The 24,799-nt window shown below is 31.9% G+C and overlaps 1 protein-coding gene across 9 annotated transcripts in view; it reads left to right on the top strand.

Moving 5' to 3' along the window:
- Positions 1–24,483, top strand: part of LOC117321780 (extended synaptotagmin-1-like) — a 37,707-nt gene extending 13,224 nt beyond the window's left edge. Inside the window, exons 11-24 of one of the 9 annotated variants that reach the window (XM_033876332.1) lie at positions 550–635; positions 1,904–1,952; positions 2,593–2,682; positions 3,714–3,731; positions 7,835–7,915; positions 11,428–11,439; positions 14,202–14,363; positions 14,721–14,870; positions 15,309–15,640; positions 16,027–16,050; positions 18,919–19,017; positions 19,716–19,844; positions 20,026–20,181; positions 21,025–24,483. In XM_033876332.1, coding sequence (XP_033732223.1) covers positions 550–635; positions 1,904–1,952; positions 2,593–2,682; positions 3,714–3,731; positions 7,835–7,915; positions 11,428–11,439; positions 14,202–14,363; positions 14,721–14,870; positions 15,309–15,640; positions 16,027–16,050; positions 18,919–19,017; positions 19,716–19,844; positions 20,026–20,181; positions 21,025–21,085 — 1,449 coding nt within the window. In that variant the 3' untranslated portion in view covers positions 21,086–24,483. Of the gene's footprint in view, positions 1–549; positions 636–1,903; positions 1,953–2,592; positions 2,683–3,713; positions 3,732–7,825; positions 7,916–11,427; positions 11,440–14,201; positions 14,364–14,720; positions 14,871–15,308; positions 15,641–16,026; positions 16,051–18,918; positions 19,018–19,715; positions 19,845–20,025; positions 20,182–21,024 lie in introns of all 9 variants that reach the window. The other 8 variants (XM_033876331.1, XM_033876338.1, XM_033876334.1 and 5 more) reach the window with 8 other exon arrangements.
- The last annotated feature ends 316 nt before the right edge of the window (positions 24,484–24,799 follow it).

Raw genomic sequence — 24,799 nt, 5'->3', positions numbered from 1 at the left:
GGCTCTGAAGTAATATCACACTTGTGTCTGAAATCTAAGTTATAGCTCATTGTCACTTGTGAATTGCTATCAGTAAAGTAGGACCCTGTGGTCTAGTGAACTGTATTAAATCAAAATTAGGCAGAGGTTTCCAAAATTAGATTTTCATTAACAAATTTATTATTATTGTGAAGAAAACGCATTCAACAGCCAAGAATAGTTGTTTTTATTTAACCACCTTCTGTGTAAAGTCTCATCATTTGGACTGAAATTGGCAGATGATTGCTGAAAATTTTGATCAACCAATCATATCTGGTGTTAGAACAGATTTGATAAGTGACACAAAATGGAATGTGCTGCAGTATGTTTTTTTGTAAAATATAGATTGTGAAGTGGTATGTAAAGAATATGACTAATTGATTACAACATAGATTCAAGAGTCAAGAAATTTTATTTAAAGTCGCATATTATAAAACAGGACAACATTTAGTACAGCTGTGCTATTCTTGTGACAAACAGAAGTAAAGATAACATGAGATGTATGCTGTAATTGAAATTAAATTTTTGTAGACTATCATTGACATCAAGGACGGTCAGTATGTTGATATTGAGCTCAAGGATGAGGATCCAGGCAGTAAGGATGATGATCTGGGATGGTGAGAAATCCTTAATTATATTTAACACAATTTTGTGTGGTGTTAACTGTTAATGGTGAATCTCTGTATTGAAATTCAACTGTTTTAGTCATCTCCATGTTGGATATACATGAAGTTTTTCATATTGATGTTGAATTAAAAATCAATAAAATGAAAGACTTAGACCTGTAAGGAGGGGCAGTGTTTATATTAATAATCAAATTTTAATGTAAGTTGCGAAACTTCTACGATATTGATAGCATAATCCATTATCATGAGCAAATACTAATCTTATCTATTGGGCTCGATAATGTTTTCAGTAAATTTATTGTTTCTTGTAATGTTTGTCAGTTGTGGAAATTCCAAGTGAGTGTTTAATGGAATGATGCAAGTATTTCAACAGAATAGTAATGTGATTTAAAACAATGATTAACCTTCCCTTAATGACAAATTCTTGATGAAGCAGTTCTCGTAATTATCTGCACAATGACTTTTGCATTGTATAGTCATAGACTTAATTTGCACTTGAACATTTCCTTCTTAAAAAGTTTGCAATAAAATTTTCTGTACCATACCACAACACTGTTACATATGGATAGCATGAATATTACTGTTCTACTTTCAATGCATGTTCTGTCAATATTCATATTATACAATGTATAATTATTATATACATGTCTCATTCAGTGAAAAATATCTTGTACTTGTATTATGAATTGCCTCCTCAATCAATGAAAAATGTCTAATACATATATTATGAATTGCCTCCTCAATCATTAAAATATATATCCTAATTGCCTCTGAAATCTACATCTGAAAAGTGCATATGAATTACTAAAATACATACTAAACCTTGATAAGGAGTATTTTGTTTTATAATATCAGTTTTGTTAATTATCAGATTTTAGAAGGAAAACAAGTTTGCCAACTTGACATGAATATTTTCATTTAGTTTTATTGTATTTCTAGATTGTTTTGTTCCTATTACCAAAAGTTTTGCTTCTGCTATGCAAGTTAATACAATCAGAAAGTTTGAAAGGAGAAAATATTTAAAAGGAGGAAATACAATGATTGATAACACACCAAGATGTTTAGTTAGTTTTCCATATTTCCAGTCTGACATTACGGGTGTGAGGTTATTTGAGTATTAGTTTAGATATTCATTCCTTTTTTTCTGATCTTCCACAAAGTCATATTAACAGTGTTGAATTTAGAGAACCCATTGTTTTTGTAAATTATGTTTGATATTATTTGGACATTGATGGACTTCCTTTTTCGATCTTTTGCAGTGTGAATATTGCTATATCCTCGGTGTCCAAGGATGGCACGACCGACTCTGTACGTATTACATGATGTTGTTTTGTAAAACTATTTATACAATGGTAGAAGCAAACAGTGCATGCTGATATCAATTTATTTAAGTGTTTCTGCGATTCCAGATTTTCTCTCATTCCATAGAAGTTTTATTGGCTGTCGATGATTGTCAGTATTTGATGATGTATTAATGATAGTAGTTTTAAGGGTTGTCAGTATTTGATGAGCTTCTATTAATGGTACTAGTGTTAAGGGCTGTATTCCAGTAAAATTTATATCCTACAGGAGGAATATAGAAATAAAGAAATTCTATGCAGTGTGGGTGCTGCAGAATGTGTTGCCTATTATATAGTACTCTTTTAATTAAATCATTCAGTGGGTGGTCCCTTTATGACAAGCCTGTTGCGTTGATATTTCACTGGAATAGCCCTTAACCTAATAGTATTTGTTCTTTAGTCAATAAGCAGTGGAACTTGATGTACTTTGTGGCATAAAAGTTTCATCATTTACATGGATATATATTGATATGATAAAATACATCCAACCAGACACAGTAATTTTTCATGCACTTACAAAGTTTGTAACGATGCTATATAACATAATACAAACTGCTCTGTAATTGTCTCCCCCTATTTGTAGTATGTGTCATTTTTATTGTACACAGTGGCTCCCTCTGGAAGATGTCAAACAAGGCCTGATTCACATTAAGCTGGTGTGGAATTACCTGTCTAAGGACCCTTCAATCCTCGACCATGTAAGTACGGTCCACTCAGATGGCTTTCCTGTAGTAAGGTATTCAGTGATGCAGAAGACATGCTAAACCCTTTTAAACAATTTGATTTGATGTTGTAATTTTTGGTATACGGGAAACAACATTTTTTTGGCTTGTAACACTTCTAACTTTCTATATTTCAGTGAAAATTTATCAATAATCTATTATTGCTAAAAATGTCAGATGCCGTGTTGCTTGTGAGTTAATCTGATAACTTGAAGCTCTGTTACCAAAGAATTCTAGATTAAGTTTAAGCCTCTTGAATTGCTGTCAAAAAATTGTGTGAATTCACATATCTCACAATACAATCAATTTTAAAGGAGAACTAATAATTCATTCCCCACAGGAAAAAAAATCATAAAACAAAGCCTAGGAAACAAAAGAAATCAGTTCTCTTAATAATTATGAATGTTTTTTATAATCGGTTCTCCACAGAGTTATGAACAATATCTATAATTGGTTCTCTATAGATATCTAAACAATATTTACAATCGGTTCCCTACAGATATATAAACAATAATTATAATCGGTTCCCTAAAAAGATATGTACAATATTTATTATGATTTCAAGATATAAAAAAAGATTTCTTTATAGTAAAACATGTTTATTTTGAACCATAAGGATCCAACAATTAATTTCTACCATAACTATAAAACACAATTACATTGTATATAAATCATAGAGATCTAAGAAATTCTTAGATTTACTGTAAAATATTCATCATGAACTTTTGGACCTAAGAAATTAGCAATTTTAAAACCTTAAGATTTAGGCCAGTGTTGACATCAACAAAATATCTCCATACCAATGTTGACTTCATTATAAGTTCAGAATAAACATGTTTTACTGTACATTTTAACCTTAGATGTGTTGTGTAGCTTAAACAATAATATTTTTGTTTTTAAATTGTCACACCTAATGCTTTTTTACTTCAGTACAATAATGTTTCAAGTTTTGTGTGTCTTGTTTATAAGAAGTGTTTAGATACTAGTAAGATTCCACTTTTTAACAGGCGAAGATAAAGACACAGGTAAAAATCATGGCAAGCGTTTGTCTTTAGATGGGTGCCCTGGTATACATACTTACATGTCTATTGTAATCAGTCAGCTACACCCAGTCCTCGGTTATTAATAGCATCACGGATTGATTTAAATAATTCTAGAATTATGAATCTGGTTTTTTTACTTATAAAGTGAATTTATAAATTTATCTATTGAATCACAAAGACAATTGAAAAGATGGGATGATTTTGCTTGTATACATATGACAATATTAATTAAAATGGTGATGGTTGCACTGTTAAAGAAATAATATATATTTTACTAAAATGTAGTTTTGTAAATTTTTTTGTGAAACTTCAAACTTTCAATAACCACGTAGATCTAAAATAGTACGAAATACATAAAAGGAACAAGCTGTAAATCTACTTCAAAGTAACCACTTTTGATCAAGGATTGTTTTTTTGTTTTTTTTTAAAACAATGCTTTACCTGAAAGTGAAATAGAAAAATCAAAATGGACCATATATACAGCAAACATTCTATTGTAATTTGACTCAGTAAAAATCATTTTCAATAGCTTTTTAGGAAAAAATAATTTAAGTTCCTTTAGAATTAAGCATTAAATTCAACTACCTGGGCTGGTAAATAATACATATGCTGCTAAAATGTACATGTATGGGCTGGTTAAATTAAAGTCCATTCTAAAATGTTTTAATATAAATTAAATAGAGGATTTACTTACTATCTGATTAAGATTGTAATGAAGAAATAATGAAGCTACTTAAACAGTTCTGTTAGTGTTCATTTATGTTTCTCTTCCTAAATTCAACTAAATTCAATGCATTAACGATAAATTTTACCAGACACACTCCTTTACCGACTATACTACCCTCTACCAGTGTTGGTAATGGTCAATAATAGGTATTAATTAACCAAGATGTCCTACCAGGGAATGCATGTCTAAAAATATGCTGACTGTGTTGTCATTCAGTCAAGATGGCTTTAGCTAACTAGTCTCCAGTGTAGATGAGGTTTTCCTTGTTTCCCCATATTTTAGAGACATGAGATGCATGTTGGAAAATCTGTTTTGATCGACCTGGTGCATGGAATCAGTATCTTCAATTATTATTGAAGATCGCTCAATTACTTATGAAATTTTAGGAATCTGATCAAAATGAGTAGATGGTGAACACCAATAAACTAATTAAGAACCAATAAATAAATTAAGAACCAATAGATTGATTAAGAACCAATAAATAATTAAGAAACCTACACCAACAAGTCCTGTGTCCCTCCAGTAACGTAGCTTTTCTTAATGTTTAGCGGTATCTACATGTAAATGTCTTAAAAAATATAAGATTTGAGTTTGATTGTCAACGATTTCTTCAAGAATCAGTCATTATAATAGGAGCTTAACCTAATTCTAGTATGAATTTTAATGGAGCCTTAATTCAGATCAATATACATGTAGTTTAAAAAAAATTTCATATCTTATGATTTGATAACTTCATGATTTTATGATGGATAATAAGTATTTTAGATAACAAACTTCTGCTAACTTGTTTTTGGCAATTAGCTAACAATTTAATTGGTGTGATTAAGGGAGTATATGAGGACCAATGCATTGTAACCCACTAGATTTTTATTAATTTCCTTATTTTGTTTACACTGCTTTTGTAACTCTTACTTATTTGTTTTTCGTTACACATGTGTCTGTATGTTTCTGGTAAGTGAATTTGCTGGTTTTCTGTTCTAGAGTGGTTTGTTGTAGTTTGAACCTTTTGTCATTAATAACTACTTTATATACTGGTTCAACATTCTGCATACACATCTTCATATTCATTGTCATACAGAAAGCCTCACCAAGATGTAGTAACAATTTAAATCACCAATATCACTAACTTACATTTCCTCATATCTCAAACTATAAACAGAACATTTTTAAATGCTTTTGTTTTATTCTACGAAAATATTAATCTGATATTTTTAATTAAATACACTGTAAAATGATTTAAATAAAAAGATATCCTTCCATATGGAGTATGTAGTAGGTCTTGAGATTTTTATCTGCTATACTTAAAATGACTACAGCTGTTGATACTGATAGGTAATTAAACAAGACAAAACCAAACCAAGTCTGCAATATTAACAGGTCTATAAGTCGTTGAACAAGAAAAAACCAAACCAAGTCTACAATATTAACAGGTCTATAAGTCGTTGAACAAGACAAAACAAGCCAAGTCTCCAACATTAACAGGTCTATAAGTCGTTGAACAAGAAAAAACCAAACCAAGTCTGCAATATTTACAGGTCTATAAGTCGTTGAACAAGAAAAAACCAAACCAAGTCTGCAATATTTACAGGTCTATAGGTCGTTGAACAAGAAAAAACCAAACCAAGTCTGCAATATTTACAGGTCTATCACAAAAGATGTACAGGTTCATACACATGTTTTGTGTATGTGATGGTGTCATACAATGGTATATGGTAGCACAAATGTGTAGTAGGTATTTGGACATGCTTATTAGGGAAATGTTTGAATATAACAGGCATGAGGTGAGGGGCTGAGGGAAATACTAAGGGCCAAAGTCTGTGTGGTCTTTTCAAATAATGTTTGTGTGATACACATTACACAATTATGTATTTACATGTTTAGAAAAAAAAGACATAGATTTATGTGTTTTATAGAGTTCTTAATGAACATATCATTAGCACTGAATAGTTGATTTGATGTTAAATTTGAAGTATGAAAATAAAAACTCCCTGATAAATTCTCTGAAAGGTTTAAATAAGGTCTGCATTCTTTTTAAAACAACTATCATTTATCAGTTCATCTCATCTGCTTGGCTTATCTCCCCTTATCTGTGAGCACGTAACATGCTCCTCATATTACTAAGTGAAGACACACTACAGCCACATCATACAGAACCATTAATTGACGATTGATAAAATATTAATGGTATCACCTATATTCAGTATTCATTCAGTAATATTAATTGTGTAAAGTAATGGTGTTTGTACTTTAAATTTGATACATGTTTTTGTTTTTGTTTCCAGGATTAAATAAAAAAATTAATAATCACATTAGAAATTTCTTTTCTTTACTGAAGAAATTATGATGTACATTTAAAATTGAAGAAATCCCTTTATTTTTTGTCATGAGATCTAATCATACTTAATGATGGTGTGGCTGTAGATAGGTTTATATTTACTTCATAAAATGGATTTCAAAACTCATTTCTATCTATTTAAGTGACCATCACAGAATTCTCACACTGACTAAATATTTCTGAAACAAGCTATTTTATATTCCTAAAAGTATGAAATAAGGACTAAGTTTTTTTCGAAGATTCAGATTGAGAATGAGCTGCCTGTGTGCTCAATACAGTATAATTATTATAATGGAACACAATTTCTTAATCTGTGCTGGTTCAGAATTTAAAAAATTCATATGAAAATCTTGACATTTTAATGAAAATCTTAAGTGGATATTCAAGAAGAAACAAATGTGATAATAATTCTTTGGCTAATAATCATGACAATTGTTATCCTCAAAATTGAATAAAAATTCTGATACATATTCATTTGTATATTATTCACCTTAATATATGTAGATAATCCTAGATTGGAATTATATTATAGCTTAGAGGCTAAATCTATAAGGTATAGACCTCTTTAGTTGCTGTATTTATAGCCCCAGAAAACTTTCATTTGATACACAAGTAGATTTATATAGCTAGAAGAAGATTAATTATAAGGAAGATAAATGAGCCAAATCATACACAAGTATTTATATTTGTTATAACAGTATTGATACAATTTTTGTTAACTAATAAGTTTGTTAGATTTCTTTTTAACATGTTTAATGAGTTGTTTTTCTGTTCTTTTAAAAGTCCCGTTTCTTATAATGTTTTCCCCAAATACCTTTTTAATTGTCTTACACTTAATACAGTTTAGATTTCTAGAACTTAACTTGAGATACAATGAGAGATTAACATTAATGTGTAAGTTTCGACTCAGAATTAGTATTATTTGATTCTTTGTTCTAGAATTGACACATTTGTAATGTTTTCGTTAGATTATACCTGTTATGATGTTTAACACGTTTTTTTCTGGACTTATAGACCCTGCAGCACATGGAGAAGAATACTGACGGTACAGAGTTATCCTCGTCTCTACTGATGGTGAACCTAGACTCCGCACGAGAACTACCGGTATGTATTATTCTTTTAAATAATTTCACAAACCAGAAGTCTCACCTAGCTGTCTATTGACACTAGATGTATATACAGAGGTATATGGCCCCTGTTATACGACCTCTCCAAAGTTCATTGATGTTAAAAAATCAGTTGAAACCGGATCTTGAGGAAACACAGATTTGAGTAATTTTTCTACTTAAGGAGGATTTTGAAATGGACGCCTGACCAAATTTTTCATTCAAAGTATTGAGCAGTTTTTCGTAACTATTAACCAACATATTTGATGTTCACATTACAAGTTACTAGAAACATGTATCAATATTTATGAACTCATTTTTACCTAACCAGAATGGTTTGAATGTCTACTGATGTATTCGCTGAAGTATGAAAAATCAATACGTTTGTATCTACTGGTACCAGTATACCCTCGGATGATGTTGGAAATGAAAGACTGTTTAGTAACCTGACTAACTATTTTACTCTGTATGACATCTGCATGTGCTAATTTTATTATTTTGATTTTCAGTTTCACCAATAATTAATGTAAAATTCATTATTTCTTTTCTGTTATTAATTTGTTGACTGAAGTTGTTACCTGGAAATGCATTTTTTTCCTTCATGGTATTGTTCTGATGTTTGTTGTTTTTTTTTTAGATATTTTGAGAATATAGTGAGAATATAGTGCAGTACTAGTGTTTATAAGTCCACTTGTATGATTTTTCTAGCTCTGGAAGATTGTAGCACTATTTACTGGTACTATGTGATTGGAGATCACTCTTAAATAGAGTACAGTGAGGTAATTGTTCTATATTGAGTAATATTTTAGAACTTCTTTTATTTATTGCAGAATTTCAAATTTATTGATCAAATTATGATGATTTTACTAATTCTAGTACCAATATGGAAACACTTTTGGAATATTTAAGGTAAATCTGAATGCGTTCCATTGTTGGCTTTGAATTATTACTGAGAGAGTTGTGTTTGTGTTACATACTTGGCTACAACTTGCCAGTATCTCATTCTAGATCCTACCGGTTGCACATGGAAACGGTTATTTTTATGCTGAGAGATGTATTTCGTGGAGAGTCACATTTTGACATTTATCTGTCAATCTTCATGCTGGCATATGATATTGTTTCTTTATACAATCTCATAAGTTTTGTTCTCATCAACTTTCTCCTTATTTTTGATGATAATTCTAGTTTTCGCATGATCTTGACAATGGTTTGAAAATTTCGTTTGAATTGCATGAATCTTGTCTATGATAAGAATGCATTTAAAATTTTTGCAAAAAGTTCTTTTTGAATTCAAAAGTTTAATTTTTTAAATGTTTAAATGGTAGTGTTTTGACTAATGAACAAAATGTATCTTCTAAACGTTTTGAATATTCAATATTTTTATAACAAAGTACAACTATAGTGAACAAAGGGATTAAGGGGAGGTAACCTCCCTTTTATATACCGTATTTGACCTAATAAGGGCGCCCCTACCTTTTTTCAAGGAAATAAATCCTGGACTGAGTGTCAAAATGGTGTTCAAAAGTCATAATTCATGTGAAAAGTTTTGCTACTTTATGTGTTCAATTTTCTTCAGCAAAATAAGTAACTGGAACACAAGTTTTCGCCACATTTTGTCTATTCCTACAGATGACATGTCAGTGCAAAGAGCACCCGAAACTAAACACACATACAAATAATAACTTACCATCTTTATTTGAAGATAAAGTAAAAGACTTTATTCTTGTTGATAAATAACTTTTGTTCAGAACAGAAAGCTTGTAAAAGACATTGTAAATCAATTATAATGTCAAAGAAAACGATGTCCGATATGATCTGGGAAATCACCTGTGTCTATAAATAGAACACAAATGAGTTCCATTTGAACATAAATGGTGGAACACATGTTCTCTGGTCTAAAGATCAGCTGGCATGGTTTACAAGTTTACAGGAATATTCAAGTGATGTTTAAGCTTAATATATGATAATGAATAGATATCTTCATCTGGAATATTTTATGACTGAATATTTTACCGTTTCCACAGCCTTGGGTATTCTGCTATAAGGTATAGTCTGTTTCATAAAACTTTAGAGTAACTAATCTTAATAAGGGCGCCCCCACTGTCAATTACCCGCGCCTTATTAGGTCAAATACGGTATGATGAAACATTCTCCCTTACTGATATTTTCTGAAGAAGGATTTGCAACATCTCTATGCTAAATTTCTTGAGATTTTTTCTCCATATTAAATCTATTGCTACACCATGTTTGTTTGTTTGTTTGGTTTTTTAAAAAAAAAATTGTTAATAAAATTGCAACAATACACCCAATGTTTTTTACAGAAATTTCTGTGTTTTAACACAGAGCCATACAGATGTATTGATGATCAAATGTTGGTGGCCATGCCTATTTGGCTAACTGTCAGATTACTAATGCCATTGCGAGACATATAAATTATCATACCAATTTTATACCTGAGTTTATAATTACAAACCTGTTGTATTGCTCTGAAATATAGATCGACAAAATTATGTATAAAAAAAAGTGCTCCGAAGTGTTTATCATTTATGATCTATCATCATATTTTATCCCAAAATCATTATTAATTTGCGATTATTTAATTACATTGTCCAGATCCTGTCTCATACTAGTCACAGACTGCTCCATTAGCAAGCTACTAATACAAATGATCTATTTTCCTAGACAGTTTATAATCTAGCTGCTACACATAGAGGAAGTATATTGATCAAATATCTGTGCTATTTACTGATGGAGCTGAGCAGTGTTGTTTGTCACAATTTCCTAATCAGCTGCTGTTCAAACTAAAAAACAAATGGCTACAGCATGTCATGATTTGAAGCTATATATAGTAACATTGATTGTGGGTTGATCCGTTTACATATTCTGATTTATAGATTCCATCCATTTTTGTTGATATATTCATTCATCCGAGAGGCCTTTCTAAATGAGATAAACATTAACACATATGATCTAGAAGATATTTTATTCATTTTACTTTCAGAATTTATGTAGGTATATCAGTAATTTTTTTCAGATGATTTTTGATAATTGACTAGTTGACTTTTCAAAAATGAGTCTTTTTTTTTTTTTGGCTTGATTTCCCCTTAATGCTTGCTATTTGATATGTGTAGCATCTATGTGATATATCTAGTTTTACACTAATCCTTATACTGTTATAGGAATAGGTTCTCTCACCGCCAACATATTCCTGCCAAATAGAGCACAACTTTTTAAGCAATTACCATTTGCTAATTAGTTGAACACATATTTTTTCATACAAATAATTGTTGATAATACCAATACACAAAAAATTAAAATGTTTTGTTAGAATTATTCAATTCTGAAATTGTTTACAAATATGTGATAATATTTGTGGAGTTTTTTGTACTTTTTGTTATTCTGTCATCCTTCATGAACTCATGCTCATCATCGAAGACGCAGATTGTATTCTGACTACAGATAATTATACTAACTTCATTAATGATATGCATGTTATTGGCTTGTTTTCAGGGATCCCTCAAGGTGAAATGGAGTTCTTGTTTTTTAAATCTAATTAGAGCTGCATTCCTTTTTTCTGAGTTTTCCTTAAATCTTCATTTATCACATAGATTGTTTTGTTTTTCTGACTAATAACTCTTATACACTAAATATGATATAATCTTACGATTTAAGAAAATATCTTTAGTATATATATCATTTTTATTAGCAATAAAGGAAATTAATGTAATATGACTTAGTGATTGAGGGACATACATGAAATAACCATGTGATTTAGGGTGAAGTTGAAATACTGGTTCAGCATGTAGTACTCGGAGATTAGTCCTATTTATGGGTGGGTTGGGTGGGTTGGGTGGGTCCCTACCCCTACCCTGGGCATTGAGTTTAGTACTTACAGATTGGTACTAAATTCTATTTATGACCAAGTATTTTGTACCTAACCTGGGGGGTCTCTTTAGTACTTAGAGATTGGTTCTATGTCCTTTTTTTGGGTGAGCATTTCAGCTCTACTCTTGGGGTTCTTTTTATTAGTTTTTTGGTGAGCATTTTGTCCCAACTCTTGGGGTTCTGTTTATTAGCTTTTGGGTGAGCATATCGTCCCTACTCTTCGAGTTCTGTTTATTATTTAGAGATTGGTTCTAAGCCCTGTTTTTGGGTGAGCATTTCATCCTTATTCTTGGGGTTCTGTTTATCATTGAGAGATTGGTTCTAAGTCCTGTTTTTGGGTGAGCATTTCGTTCTTACCCTGGGGGTTGTGTTCTTCATGGAGGATAATAAACTGTCTTGTGCTGTTGTGGTTGCCATTGTGTCCTTAGGGGAAAAACAGGTGCTCTGGATAGCATGTGACGGAGCTCACTTATATTGCTCAGTGATGTAGCCACCAACTGCTACAAGAAGTCTGAGCCTCAAAACAGCCCTGGCTGTTCATGGAGGGACAAACCAAGCGAAAAAAACAAACTTAAAGACAATAAGAAGGACAGCATAATTTTAGTGTCAGACACTAATTTTTATGGGTAGATCTCCTCTACATACCAACAATTTTCCATTGAGATTTTTAAAGTTAAGGAATTTTGGTGATTTAGGATTCCATTTATGACACTGGGGCAGGCAGCTGTGATAATTTAACTCTGGACAACTGATGATTTCTGATAATTATATGGTTCTCATTGAGAGAATCTAGATACTTATACGTTGCAACAGAGTTAGTAAGATTTTAAAAGATGTTGACTTATATTATAAAAAAAACATCAACTTAGGTATGAATTGTTGAATACTACAGCCATCATGTAGAAACTTTTTGGCATTATTATATGATTTTGGTAATACAAAAATGTATATGAAAGGAGATACGTACAATGTATATATTTAGAAATGGGGATGGAAATGGGAACTGTGAAATATAGGTATGAAATAAGGTGAAACAAAGATATTATTTCAGTGACAAGTCTAACTATATTCAACCTTAAACTTACATATTTTACTTTTACTTTATATTTAATCAAATTTTAAAATCTTCATAAGCTAAACACAAAGAAGATTGAACTTTTGTCATATGTTTTCAAAGGGATTTTTTTCTGCACAATTTACCATGCCTACACTGTACTAGGATTTGTTTGCCAAAGTGTTGCATTTGCTGTGATATCAGAATTAACACAGGCTACACAGATTTTGTGCTGGTGACTTATGTATGATATAATTATGTAGGATTTTGAAGCTTACTTAATGCTATAGTTCACCAACTTTGGTTTCCATAATTTTAATCTCAATATGTCTTTAAGGTTTCACTATCAAATAACTTTCTGTAACATGGCCTTTTCCTCTAAATATATCCTTTTTTGACAATATCAATTTTAAATTGAATATTTTATGACTTGAAACTCTCAGTCAGTGAGCATCTGAATAAAATCCAACAGTTTTCAATTTGTTCGACACTTGATCAAGTCCTCTCTGATATTAATTTTTTGACTGTCCAGAATCAATATGGTTTCCCTAAATTAATATATCATACTCTTTGTCCTAATTAACACTGATTTTCCTCACTTGCAGTGAATGCTTTGATTTTGGTATAATATCTTTTTGATATCACAAGTGGAAATGTATTGAATTAGTTTGAATCCAGTAAGTTGATCTAATTTAGAAATGTTTGTTTACTAATCATGTATATTTTGTATATGTGAATTTCGGAGAATTTGTTTAAAATGTTGGTATTCGATAGTAGGCCAGAGAAAAAGCACTGGCCATGATCAGTGACTAATGAACACAAATGGCAAGTGACCTTTGACTTGTACAACATCAAAGCTGTTCTTTTATACACCATTAGAAATAGGTACTGAACTTACATGGACTAGCAGTTAGCCACTGGATGTATAAAGGCTTAGGTGTAGAATATAGACGGCAGTGGCAGATCCAATGGCCATTCTTATAGATCTGCCATTGCCTTGCTAGCAAACACACTGACTTCAAAACTATTTATGTTGAGAATAATTTTTTATAAGAAGTAATTATATCCAGGTTTTTTCTCTACAGGTTCAGTTTTATGATATATTCATATATATTTATAACTGATTTTTTTTTGGTGAAAAGTGCTAACTTGATATAATATTAATCAGCGGACCTAAACTATCATGGGACTGATATTGACTTTAAATTGATTGGATATTAATGAAATTGATTAGCTGTATACACTGTATGTATAATGCTGAAGATATATATTTTTTTTAAATGACCACAGCTGTTGATGACTGTTAAACAATACAAAACTAAACCAAACTGCATTTTAATTGTAGCGTGGGAAGAAGCAAATGGCCGAGCCCTGTGCCTACTGCATCGTCAGTGTTGGTCAGAAGAAGGAGGAGAGTGCAGTTAAACTGAACACAGACAGTCCAATCTGGGAAGAGAACTACCGTTACCTGGTCCATGATCCCAACATCCAGGTCATCGATGTACAGGTAACCTCAGTCCAAGTTTTATGATATTATCTCTGCTTATTAATTGATTACCTCCCCTTATGAAAGTTTACTTACCTGGTAATGACCTTACACTGTCTACAGAGAGTATAGGAATCGACCATAGATAAAATATGTATTATTTGTTATGGTTTAAATTGAAGTACATTCACTTTTAATCTGATTGAACATATTTAAAAGTACCGTAGAAATGCTCAATATTAATATGAATACTAACTTCTACTGATGAAATGTCATTGCTTCACAGCTAATTATTATGAATATTGGATCCACTTCACTTCTCCTAAAGGAAATTCAAGGATGAACACTTGCTACATAGTTTGCATGATTTGGTTTCAGGTCATGGACAAGAAAACCGGGAAACCTCTTGGTGACATGAGCTTGCCCCTCAAGTCTATTCTCAGAGCACCTGACATGACACTAGACCAATACTTCAGTCTCAAGAACTCTGGGGTCAGCAGCCAGATCCATATGAGGCTTGCACTGAGGGTAAGGTCATAGGTCAAGATTTCCTCATTTCAAGGCATCCGTCACTCATTTGTCTGTGGTCAGTATCAAGATAAATGTTTTCTTCTCAAGACCTAAGAATATCCGAACTAGGAGCAATGAGGTTTCCCCTCATATGAAATCCCTCATATCCTGAATGTGGCCATACCAGCAATTAATGTTTTGTCTTGTGTTTGATTATGTACACATAGAAAGCTTAATTTTCAAACACTATTTTCTATGGCATCAACACATTAATTTCCTAAATTTCATGAAATATATTAATTTCCTAAACTTCATGTAATATATCATGATGATATTGCAGATGCTGACTTCAGAGGTGTCTATTATCCCATGCTGATATTGCAGATGCTGACTTCAGAGATGTTTAAACATAACTGCATTAAAACTTTACATTTAATTGTATTAATGACATTACAGGCACTGACAACAGAGAAATCTAAAGAATCTACAGAACCGGAGCAGATCATCACACCTAGTGAAGTGGCTAAGGATGGAACTTCCGTAGATGGTAACACTGGTGCTACCCCAGCCCCAGCATCAGCACCAACAGCAGCAGCCGCCAAGGACCAAAAGGCTGCTCCAGCGAAATCGTCCTCTCCATCTCCAGCCAAGGACACGAGTAAACCAATCACCGCCGAGACAGTCTCATCAGTCCAGTCCATCCCACCAGGCAAGACAGCTGCCACCAGTCAACAGAGAACGGACGCTGACCTACGCCAGAGGAAAGCTACTACACCTACGCCTGCTGTGTAAGTAATGGCGGACAGGCTCAATACCCTGTAATGTCCTGACTTAGATGTTTCTCTGTATGTAAAATGTAAATAGAATTATGAGAATTCTTTAACTTGCTTATGTTTTCTGCTGTACATGATCATCTTTCTGTTTTTTTCCACATTTAACAATGCCTATTATCCTGCAGTAAAAAAATATTTAGAAAATAAGAATGCAGAATGAAGTCATTTTTTTTTTCTTTTTTTTTTTTTCAGAATTTGTAAGGATTTTAAATGATTTATATGTCATTTTGCCAAAAAAGATGTTATCATAATGTGTATTACATTTGGAAATTAACAGAAATATTCAGATGATAAATGTAAATTATTGATATCATGTAATAGGTGTCTGCGTTTGTTGACAGGTTAAGATCTAGTCTTTATCGCAGGTAAAACCTTAGCACCTACCTTCGTGTTGCACTTGTATTTGTCTGATTACTACAATGTTTTCTGTTATTAAAGACAGAAATCAGGAGTTAATAATTTAGTCTAATTACTTAAATTTCTTGGTGTAAATCACTTGTTAGACACATCTTTTTGATCTATCCGATGCATGGCTGTATTTAAAGAAAACAATATCCATAAGTTGAGTGGTGCAGTCTAAAAAATGAATTTAGAAATGAGGATTTTTATTGTCAGAGTTGTTTAAGTAGTGTAGTGTAGTTCATTATGTGAATGTAGTGGACAAATCTAGGTCTAGGAGTTATCTACCATTCTTTATGGTTTTGACTGAATTTTGCACATCTCATTGTGAAATATCTTGATGCAGTAAGATGTCTGTAGTTCAATCATTCCTTCATAACACTTTGGCAATATTATACAAATTTAGTGATTTTGCTATAGCTAATAAAGATAAACAGGAAAAATAGCCACATTCAGGAATTATTTATAGAAATTATGTTAAGTTTTTGACTCAATTGGGAATCTAAAGTGATGAGGTTGGTGGATAAGAGAAATTTGAATACAGACAATGAGAAATTTGACCAAGAATTGTCCGTACGTATGGTTACGTATCACTATTGAGCAATGAGACATAGAAAAGTCGCAAGTGATTTACTAACTAGTCTAAGACTGAATATCCTGCATACACAGAATATACAGGAGAGTAGGGCTATTTAACCAGTCATAGTCATTTATTAATTGGGTAGTGTTGTTCTCCAATTGAGAAAAGTAGACTTTTTAAAGTAGAACTGTTATTAGGACAAATAGTGTCATTCTCTTCATAATTATAACTTTCGGAATTGTTACTAGCATGCCAGAATTTTACAACTTTTAGCAGTGTTTGTTTATATAACAATTTTTTTTACATCTCCAGCATTCATAAAACAGCTGAAATTTTAATAACTTTTGGGGGATCTCATATGCTGCAATATCTTTTAGGGCCTTATCACTTCTGGTGAACCATATTTGTCTCCCCTACTGCAGGAAATGAAACAGTCCTTAGTACATGGTTGCCCAAGAGCTAGTTATATATAATTAGTTCCCTGCGCCGCAACCAAAACTATCCTGTGACAATACACTAGCACTCCCATGCTACCACTTCTGATTTCCTAGACCACACGACCCCATAGCTCAATACCCTGTACAAGATAATTGGTTTTCAGGTAATTTGCTATGTGAATAAAATAGAAGTACTACTGTCATACCTAAACATCTTTTGATAAATTGTGATGATGAAATCTAGTTCTAGAATTGTCTTACAATAAAAAAACAAACTTTCTTTTGTTAAAATAAACCCAATGTTCAAATGTAATACATTAGTTTTAGGATGGTAAATCAAAGAGAATTCTTCTGAAACATATTTGTTTCCTCATGGCTTGTCAAGTTAGTTTGATTATGTACATGGACCATTATCATGACTGATGAATGGAAAAGAAATTTTTTGGGAATGTTTTGTTGTGAATTTCTCATCTTGTTTATTGAATGTTTAGTTTTCATGTTCATTTTAAAATAAATATAACTGTTCGGATATTTGTAAAAAAGGTTCTAAAGTGTACAGATTTAGGCAAATAATTACCCATATTATTTTCTTCATCTGTTGGGAAAGTCAAACAAAACTTAAAAGTTTCACATTTGATCTATTGCTCATTGTCAACTACAATGTAAAGTGTTGTACTGTATCAGTGTTGTGTACTTCATAGATTACTGTTATCTTGCTGTCTGTAGCAATGACACAGGACAAGAAAAATAATTTCAGAATCACTGAATCACTGCTCCTCGTTTTGGGATCAAAACTACTCACCCAAGGTGAAACATTGTTAAACTGATTTAGTAGTGTCATAATAAGAAAAAGATAAAAAAATTGTGAGAAATTTTCCATTTGCCAATCGAGCAAGTAAGTTACCAATATGTACATGCCCACTGAACAGAACTACTGGCACCTGGCCCTCGGACCGTTTTTTTTTTTATCACCCTCAGACACAAAGATTCTGGTTTTATGGTGGGAAGACAACTCACCTATATAGTGTAATTTATTTCCATATATTTCTGTCTAGCCTTTGACAACAAGCTGCAAGAGTGAGACTACATAGTGATAAGTTTCAGCCTGTGACAACGGAGAATGTAATGGCTATATCATCAGTATTTTCTCATTAAGTTTTGGGTATCAATCCATTGCTCAAAAAGAAACTATCTTAATAACCAAGAAGTAATATTTTAGGGTGAAAAAACATGTTTTTGTGAATTTTAAGACTAAGTGATTTTGCAAAATTGGCATTTTGTTTTCAAAGAATTGATGTTTAAACATATCTATACTCTGTGTGTTGACTACTTGATTAACAAGGAAGTTGGTTTTGTAGTTTTGGGGGAAAATATTGAAGATAATGAATTTTGAGTGTTCTTACCATACTGACAAAGTGGAACAGACAAGACAAATATTGTTGAAATTGGAATCATTTTCCTAATGCCTGGACAGTTTCGTCATTTGTACAATTTAAAGGAAAAACATTATTTTGGTACACAATAAAGTTTTCTTACAATAAAATACATTGGATACAATATAAGCAAATTCTGTACATATATACAGACCATTTGATTAGAATTTGTGCCAGTGTAACTTGTATTGGCATGAAGGGTTGTTTTAAAAATAGGACAATATCGTCCTGTACCAAAGAACAAGTTATCCTATTAGAAAGGTATAAGTTGCCATGGTTACAGCTGGAACTGAAAATCTTATAAAGATTTTGTTGAAATCTTATAAATGTCTAGTTAAGAAGGAATTTGCAGCATTTGTATATATACAGCTCTTAACTTTGCAGACCTGACCCAATTGGAGCTTATAAGCATGGTAGAATGCACCTAACTATCAGGTACAGCTCTCAGAGGAAAAACTTGGTGGTTGTCATCCACAAGTGTCTGTAAGTATTCCAGAGTTATTTCCCTTTACATCACTCATAGCATTTGAATTTTTGGATACTGGTACTTTGGGGTTCTTTTCTGAAAGTTTAGGGAAAAGGTTCAAATATAATTATGATCAGTACTGTTAAAATTGTCAAGATTGTTTGATTTTATTGGCTCACCTGCTCAAATGGCAAGTGCTCTTAAAGCCTCTTATGCATTGGTGCGGTATCAACTTTTTCCTTTATAAAATTCACTTCTTCTCAATAACCATGAGGCACAGAGATCTGATATTAGTCCTGTTGCATACTGGGGTGAAGGGCTTAAAATCTTTCATTGTCTTCTCAATAGCTATGATGCCAAGGGACTTGCTATCGTGTCTGTAGCATGCTTGGGTGAAGGGCTACAAAGTTTGTTCAAATAAATACCTTGACCTACTTTCAAGGTCACAGGGATCTAATGTGTTAAATATTAAAATGTTTTCTTCTCAATAACCAAGAGGCTCCGGTTCATGTTATTTGGACAATGGCACGCTTTGAAAGACTGAAAAATTTGTTCAATTGAATGACACTAGTAATGTGTGTTAAATTCTTTATTTAGAAACGTCAGCTGTCAGTATGTATTACAGAACTCAGGTGTCTGTTTAGACCAATAGGCCTCTTGTTCAGTAAGTAATCTCTGGTTTCTATGTTGACACTTTTTTTGCATTAATTTGTAGAAACTTGATTGCCTGTGACGATGATGACCTAGCAGATCCCTACGTGAAGATGTACCTACTCCCAGACAAGTCCACAAAACATAAGACCAAGATTGTCAAAAACAACCTCAACCCTGTCTTTGATGAAACGTATGTACACATATTGTATTTAAAAAAAATATCATTGAGTTTCATGTTATGATGAAGGAATTGACTAAATAAGTATGGAAGATATTTAAAGTTATTCTGAACTTAATGCTCAGTTTTTTTATTGCTGAATAAGTGTGTTAGTTTTAAGTTTTCATTTAGTGTTTTAATCTGTCCTTTTCAGATTTGAGTTTGAGGTCAGTCCAGGAGAGGTCAAAGAAAAAAGGCTGGACATTACAATAAGAAATGATACATCTGTGTTCTCCGGGAACAAAAAGACCATGGGAACAATGGAGATTGATCTATCCAATCTAGATCTGACTAAGACTACCACTGAATGGTAAATGTTTTTGATTGAAATCGCAGGAAATCAGGTTTTCTAATAAGGTATTAAAGTAAAGACAGAATCTAGTCTAGGTCAAATGGAGGTTTAGGGTTTTTACATTGCAGCCTATAAGTTATCCAGAACTCCTTTGGTACATTGTAGGTGTGTGAGGGATCGTGGATACTGGAATCAGTCGATGTCTGTTTGTGGACAACAATAATAATACCTTATCGATAACAAAGTTGTGCACTTGAAATTTATTTTCATTTTGAAATTTTCTTAGGAGTTTATGCCCTTTCTGTGATTATCCACGCCTTCCTACTTAAAAGATACCCAGAATATATCTGTAATAAAGACATTTCAGCCTATTTTTACTGTCAACTCGACACAGTATGACCTGGGCTGTTTTCATTTTTGTGATCAGAAAAGTGTGACCATTTTTTTCCAGAGTTGTTTGTTTAAGAAATAAAGGGGACATAGTGATTTTATTTTACTTTTTGGCAGGCTTTAATGTAGACTTTTCAAGTCCTGTATTAATATCTGAAGGTCCATCAAGATCTATGTTTGATAACTATTACATTTTAAACCACTGATGAACTGGTTTGTCCACATAAATGAACAGGCCCAAGAACTCCCTACTCAATTTTCAGCTAACTTCTAAAAAAAATCATCGCTCATTAAAACATACAGCATTTTAATCCTCGGTGCCTGAGATACACACCAGGGAATTGAGGACTGCAGTTAGCTTCATATCTGAATTATGGAATACTACAAATGTAGTTAATTTGTATACTGGTAGATTATGAAGTAAAGACCTGATCAAGAATTTTAATTGACATTTTTTTTTTATTATTCAAGGTTTGACGTACGACCAGAGGACTTTGAGGGCAAGCCATACTCACTCTGCTCTGATGTTTAGACGGTCATCCCATACATCAAAGTCCAATGAGAATTTGTGTTACATAACCTGAAATTTAGACATTTGTCATTTGCATTGTTTTATGTGACTTGCCTTTTATTACAAAAATGTTCTCAATATTATGTTCACAATGTCTATTATCTCTAATGTCTTCTTCGAATTCGCATAGCAATAACTTTACTTTAATGATTTATGCAAAGTTGAATCCATCCAATGCAATTATTTTTAAAGAGAATGCAACAGAAAAAACTTGCTACGGTTTTAGTGTTTGTGATACATTGTTGGAGTTAACAACATTCTGTTATTGTAAAAAAAATGTAAAGTGGAGATGGCAAATATAATAATTATGCTAGGTTAGGAATTCTTTTTGATAAAAATTAAATTAAATTTGTTTTGATATGTAAATGTACTTAATATAAATTATCAACCTTGATCAATATTTGTAACTTGCCAACATACATTATGCTAAATGTATATAAATCAACAAATTAGCTTTAAAATGTCAGTCAATATGTCTTTAATATGTAAAGAACAATGACAGAAGGATGTGGTATTTTTTACTACTTTAATATAGTCAAAATTCTATTTTAAAATAGGAAGGGAAGAAAAGCTGCATGAAATGCACTGCTTTTTGGTATATTTTTGAAAACAAAAGAATTTATCTTTTATCATAGATGGTATAGAAGAGTCATATCGTATGTGATTTTATGGACAATGTTCCTCACAGACTAGAAAGGGCCTGAAGTGTGTGGTCTCTATTCAGACTGTCTCTGAGGTTTATGCCGCCTTATGTACACGTTATTAACAATTTAAAGGTGTTTAATTTTTGTTATTTCTTAATTACAAATTACAAAGAATTGTTTTGTTTTTGTGTTCTCAATTTAAAAAAAAGATACATTCATTTGTATAATTTTTTTTTGACTCTCTAAAATAGGTTTCATGTTTGTCAATTTATTCCCATCTTTATGGATTTTTTTGTCATGATACTGATTAATAGTCCACAACACATATCAGAATCTACATTGTATATATGATAGCACATCTAGTATATTACCTAAAACATATTCTCACATTATCTTTAGTGTTGGGTGTATTTTATATGAAATTATATTTAAGTAGATTTGTATCAGCAGGTGCTTGTCCAGAAATCGGGAATCCTGTCTAATATTATTTGTAGCTTAAAAAAAACTATTCCTTATGATAGATATCATTTTACACATAGGCCCTGGATGCCTGCTTTAGTGCTGGGAGGAACAACTTTACTTATGAAGCTTTTGTTGATAAATGGTTAATAAATTCGTTTGTCATTTAGAATATTATAATTTAAATGTTATGCGTATTAGAGGAATGGTGACGACACTTTCAGCTATGGCCTTGACACCTATTGGTGGGTATTGTGATATACAAATGTTAATGCCTTTTTGTTGCATAGGACATTGTCATTATTCTTGATTATTACATCAACACATATCAGAATGTACTTAAAAATGTGCTTTTGTATGCTATCAAAGAAATTCCTTTTGGAGAATTATAAAACATACTTTTTTGCATACATTGTGTTTGATTTGTCAGCAACGAACATAATTAGAACTTGTGATGTTTTTTCTAAATTATTGAAATATTTTATTTTTTGAAGCTGATATTATGTTTTGGGATTATTTTATCAGCTTGTATGATTATGTGATAATTAGTACATTTTGTGGTAAAATATATATATACATACTAAATTAGTACATAGAACTAAAAGAGTGCTGTTTGTATTAGAAATACTAGGTTCAAACATAACATGTTGATCTTCCATACATGGTCTTCTGTCATAAAAATAGAATACTACCCTGAACTTGTCAAAATACTCATTCTTTACAATTGATGTTTCTTTATTTTTTGAAGAGTGAAAACGAATATAAAAGGAAGTAGACACTATTCAAGGTACACTTTCCTATATTTTGGTATGTTGTCTTCTTTTCATTGATATTTTGAGTTCAGCTAACATAAATGGCTTTTGGAATGGAATACATTTATCAAGCTCTGACTATTACCTGTTGATTTGTCAGATTAGGATAGCAATATTATTTTTACTCATTTCCTCTTTAGTTTCCTAGAAAATTAACTTTCATGCGTTGATGACTGTAGAAAACATTGTTTATAGATTGGATGTATTTTTCATTTTAGATGTTAACTTTTTTTCACATTTCTATTTTATACTTTGTTTTGATATAAATTTTTGTTTTGTTTTCGTTCTTTTATTTCGATCTTGTAAAGTTTGGGACCTATACAATGGTGATTGAGGTGTTCTTTTCTGACATCGTTTGTTTGTATACATTGCTCCTTGTATATCCCATCATTGTGGTTTGGATAGTAAATATTTCAGTTCTTCTTCATTCAGTGGATAATAAGTGCAATCCATGTTAATTTTTTTTTTTTTTTTTTCAATTTAAAAAAAAAATATTGAGAGATTATAGTTAGATTGCTTAATATGGGGTAACAGGTCACATTGCAAACTAGGTTCGAATGATTCTGACTATCTGCTTTAATATCTTCTAGGTAGTGGATGATCATCTGCTACCTTAAGTATCATTCGGACTTGGCATACTAGTACATTATTACCTGTGGAAGGGTCATAACATTATTTCAGCATATATATTCCTATATATTTGAACACCTGTTTTAACATTTATAGTTGATTGAAGAATATAAGAAATCTCATGATATAATTGTTGTGCTTTTGTAGTTAGGCCTTGTCACGTTATGTTGGTATAGCACAGGAGTATATTTGTAGTTTTGTTGGACAATATGTATACTGGACATTCTGGTATTCTTTTTATGGTTCGTGCAATTAAAAAAAAGTGTATTCGCTGATGCACCTGTACATACTCGCAAAATTGAACTCAACTGATTAATTGCCAGAAATTGATATTGGGGAAAAAAAGGACCCCAAAACTCAAAAGAATTCACAAATGAAAACATATTAAGAAATAAATTTTTGCTGATGCACCTGTATATACTCACAAAATAAAAGTAACTAACACAACTAATTACTTAATTGATTTTGAAAAAAAAGGAACAAAAAAAATCTGAAGAATTAACCGTTAAAAATCATCATCAGATAAAATGCTGGATGTTTTCCCAAAGAATACAGGTTTTATAACATATTAAAAACTTTTTCAAATATAGAAAAAAAAAATTGGCAGACAAATGTTTATACATGTACCTTTATCAAGTAATATGCCACTTTTTTCAAATAGTTTACAATTTGAATTTGAACATGTGATATTGTACCTGTATATCTTGTTCTGCTCCCCGGGGATTGTTTCCTGTCTTTACCTACTGCTGCTGCTGCTGCTGCTGCTGCAATACAATAATCTGTGACATCACTATAAATTCTATATATATATCAGTATCTGTGTCTGTTGTTTGTTTTATCATTCTGTGACTTTGTGGTGGGGCCATGATAGCTCAGTTGCTTAGAGCGCTGGCCACGTAACCTCAGGTGAGGATCTGAGGTAAATGGTTTGACTCTCCCTACCCGTGTCAGTTTGTGTCTCTCGGGAGGCTGAGAAACAGACCTGTCTGTGCTGTTGTGGTTTTGTCCTTCGGCGAGAGACACTTTACCCTAATTGCTCTGGATTGCATGTGATGGGCCTCCTGTATGTTGTTCAGTGAGGTAGTCACCAACTACTACAAGGAGAATCTGCCTTAAAAGTGCCATAAACC

Source organism: Pecten maximus, chromosome 2 (genome assembly GCF_902652985.1).
Source record: "Pecten maximus chromosome 2, xPecMax1.1, whole genome shotgun sequence".
NCBI lineage: Eukaryota > Metazoa > Mollusca > Bivalvia > Pectinida > Pectinidae > Pecten > Pecten maximus.
Note: the sequence above shows the minus strand (reverse complement) of the source record. Positions and strands in the feature narration are given on the sequence as shown.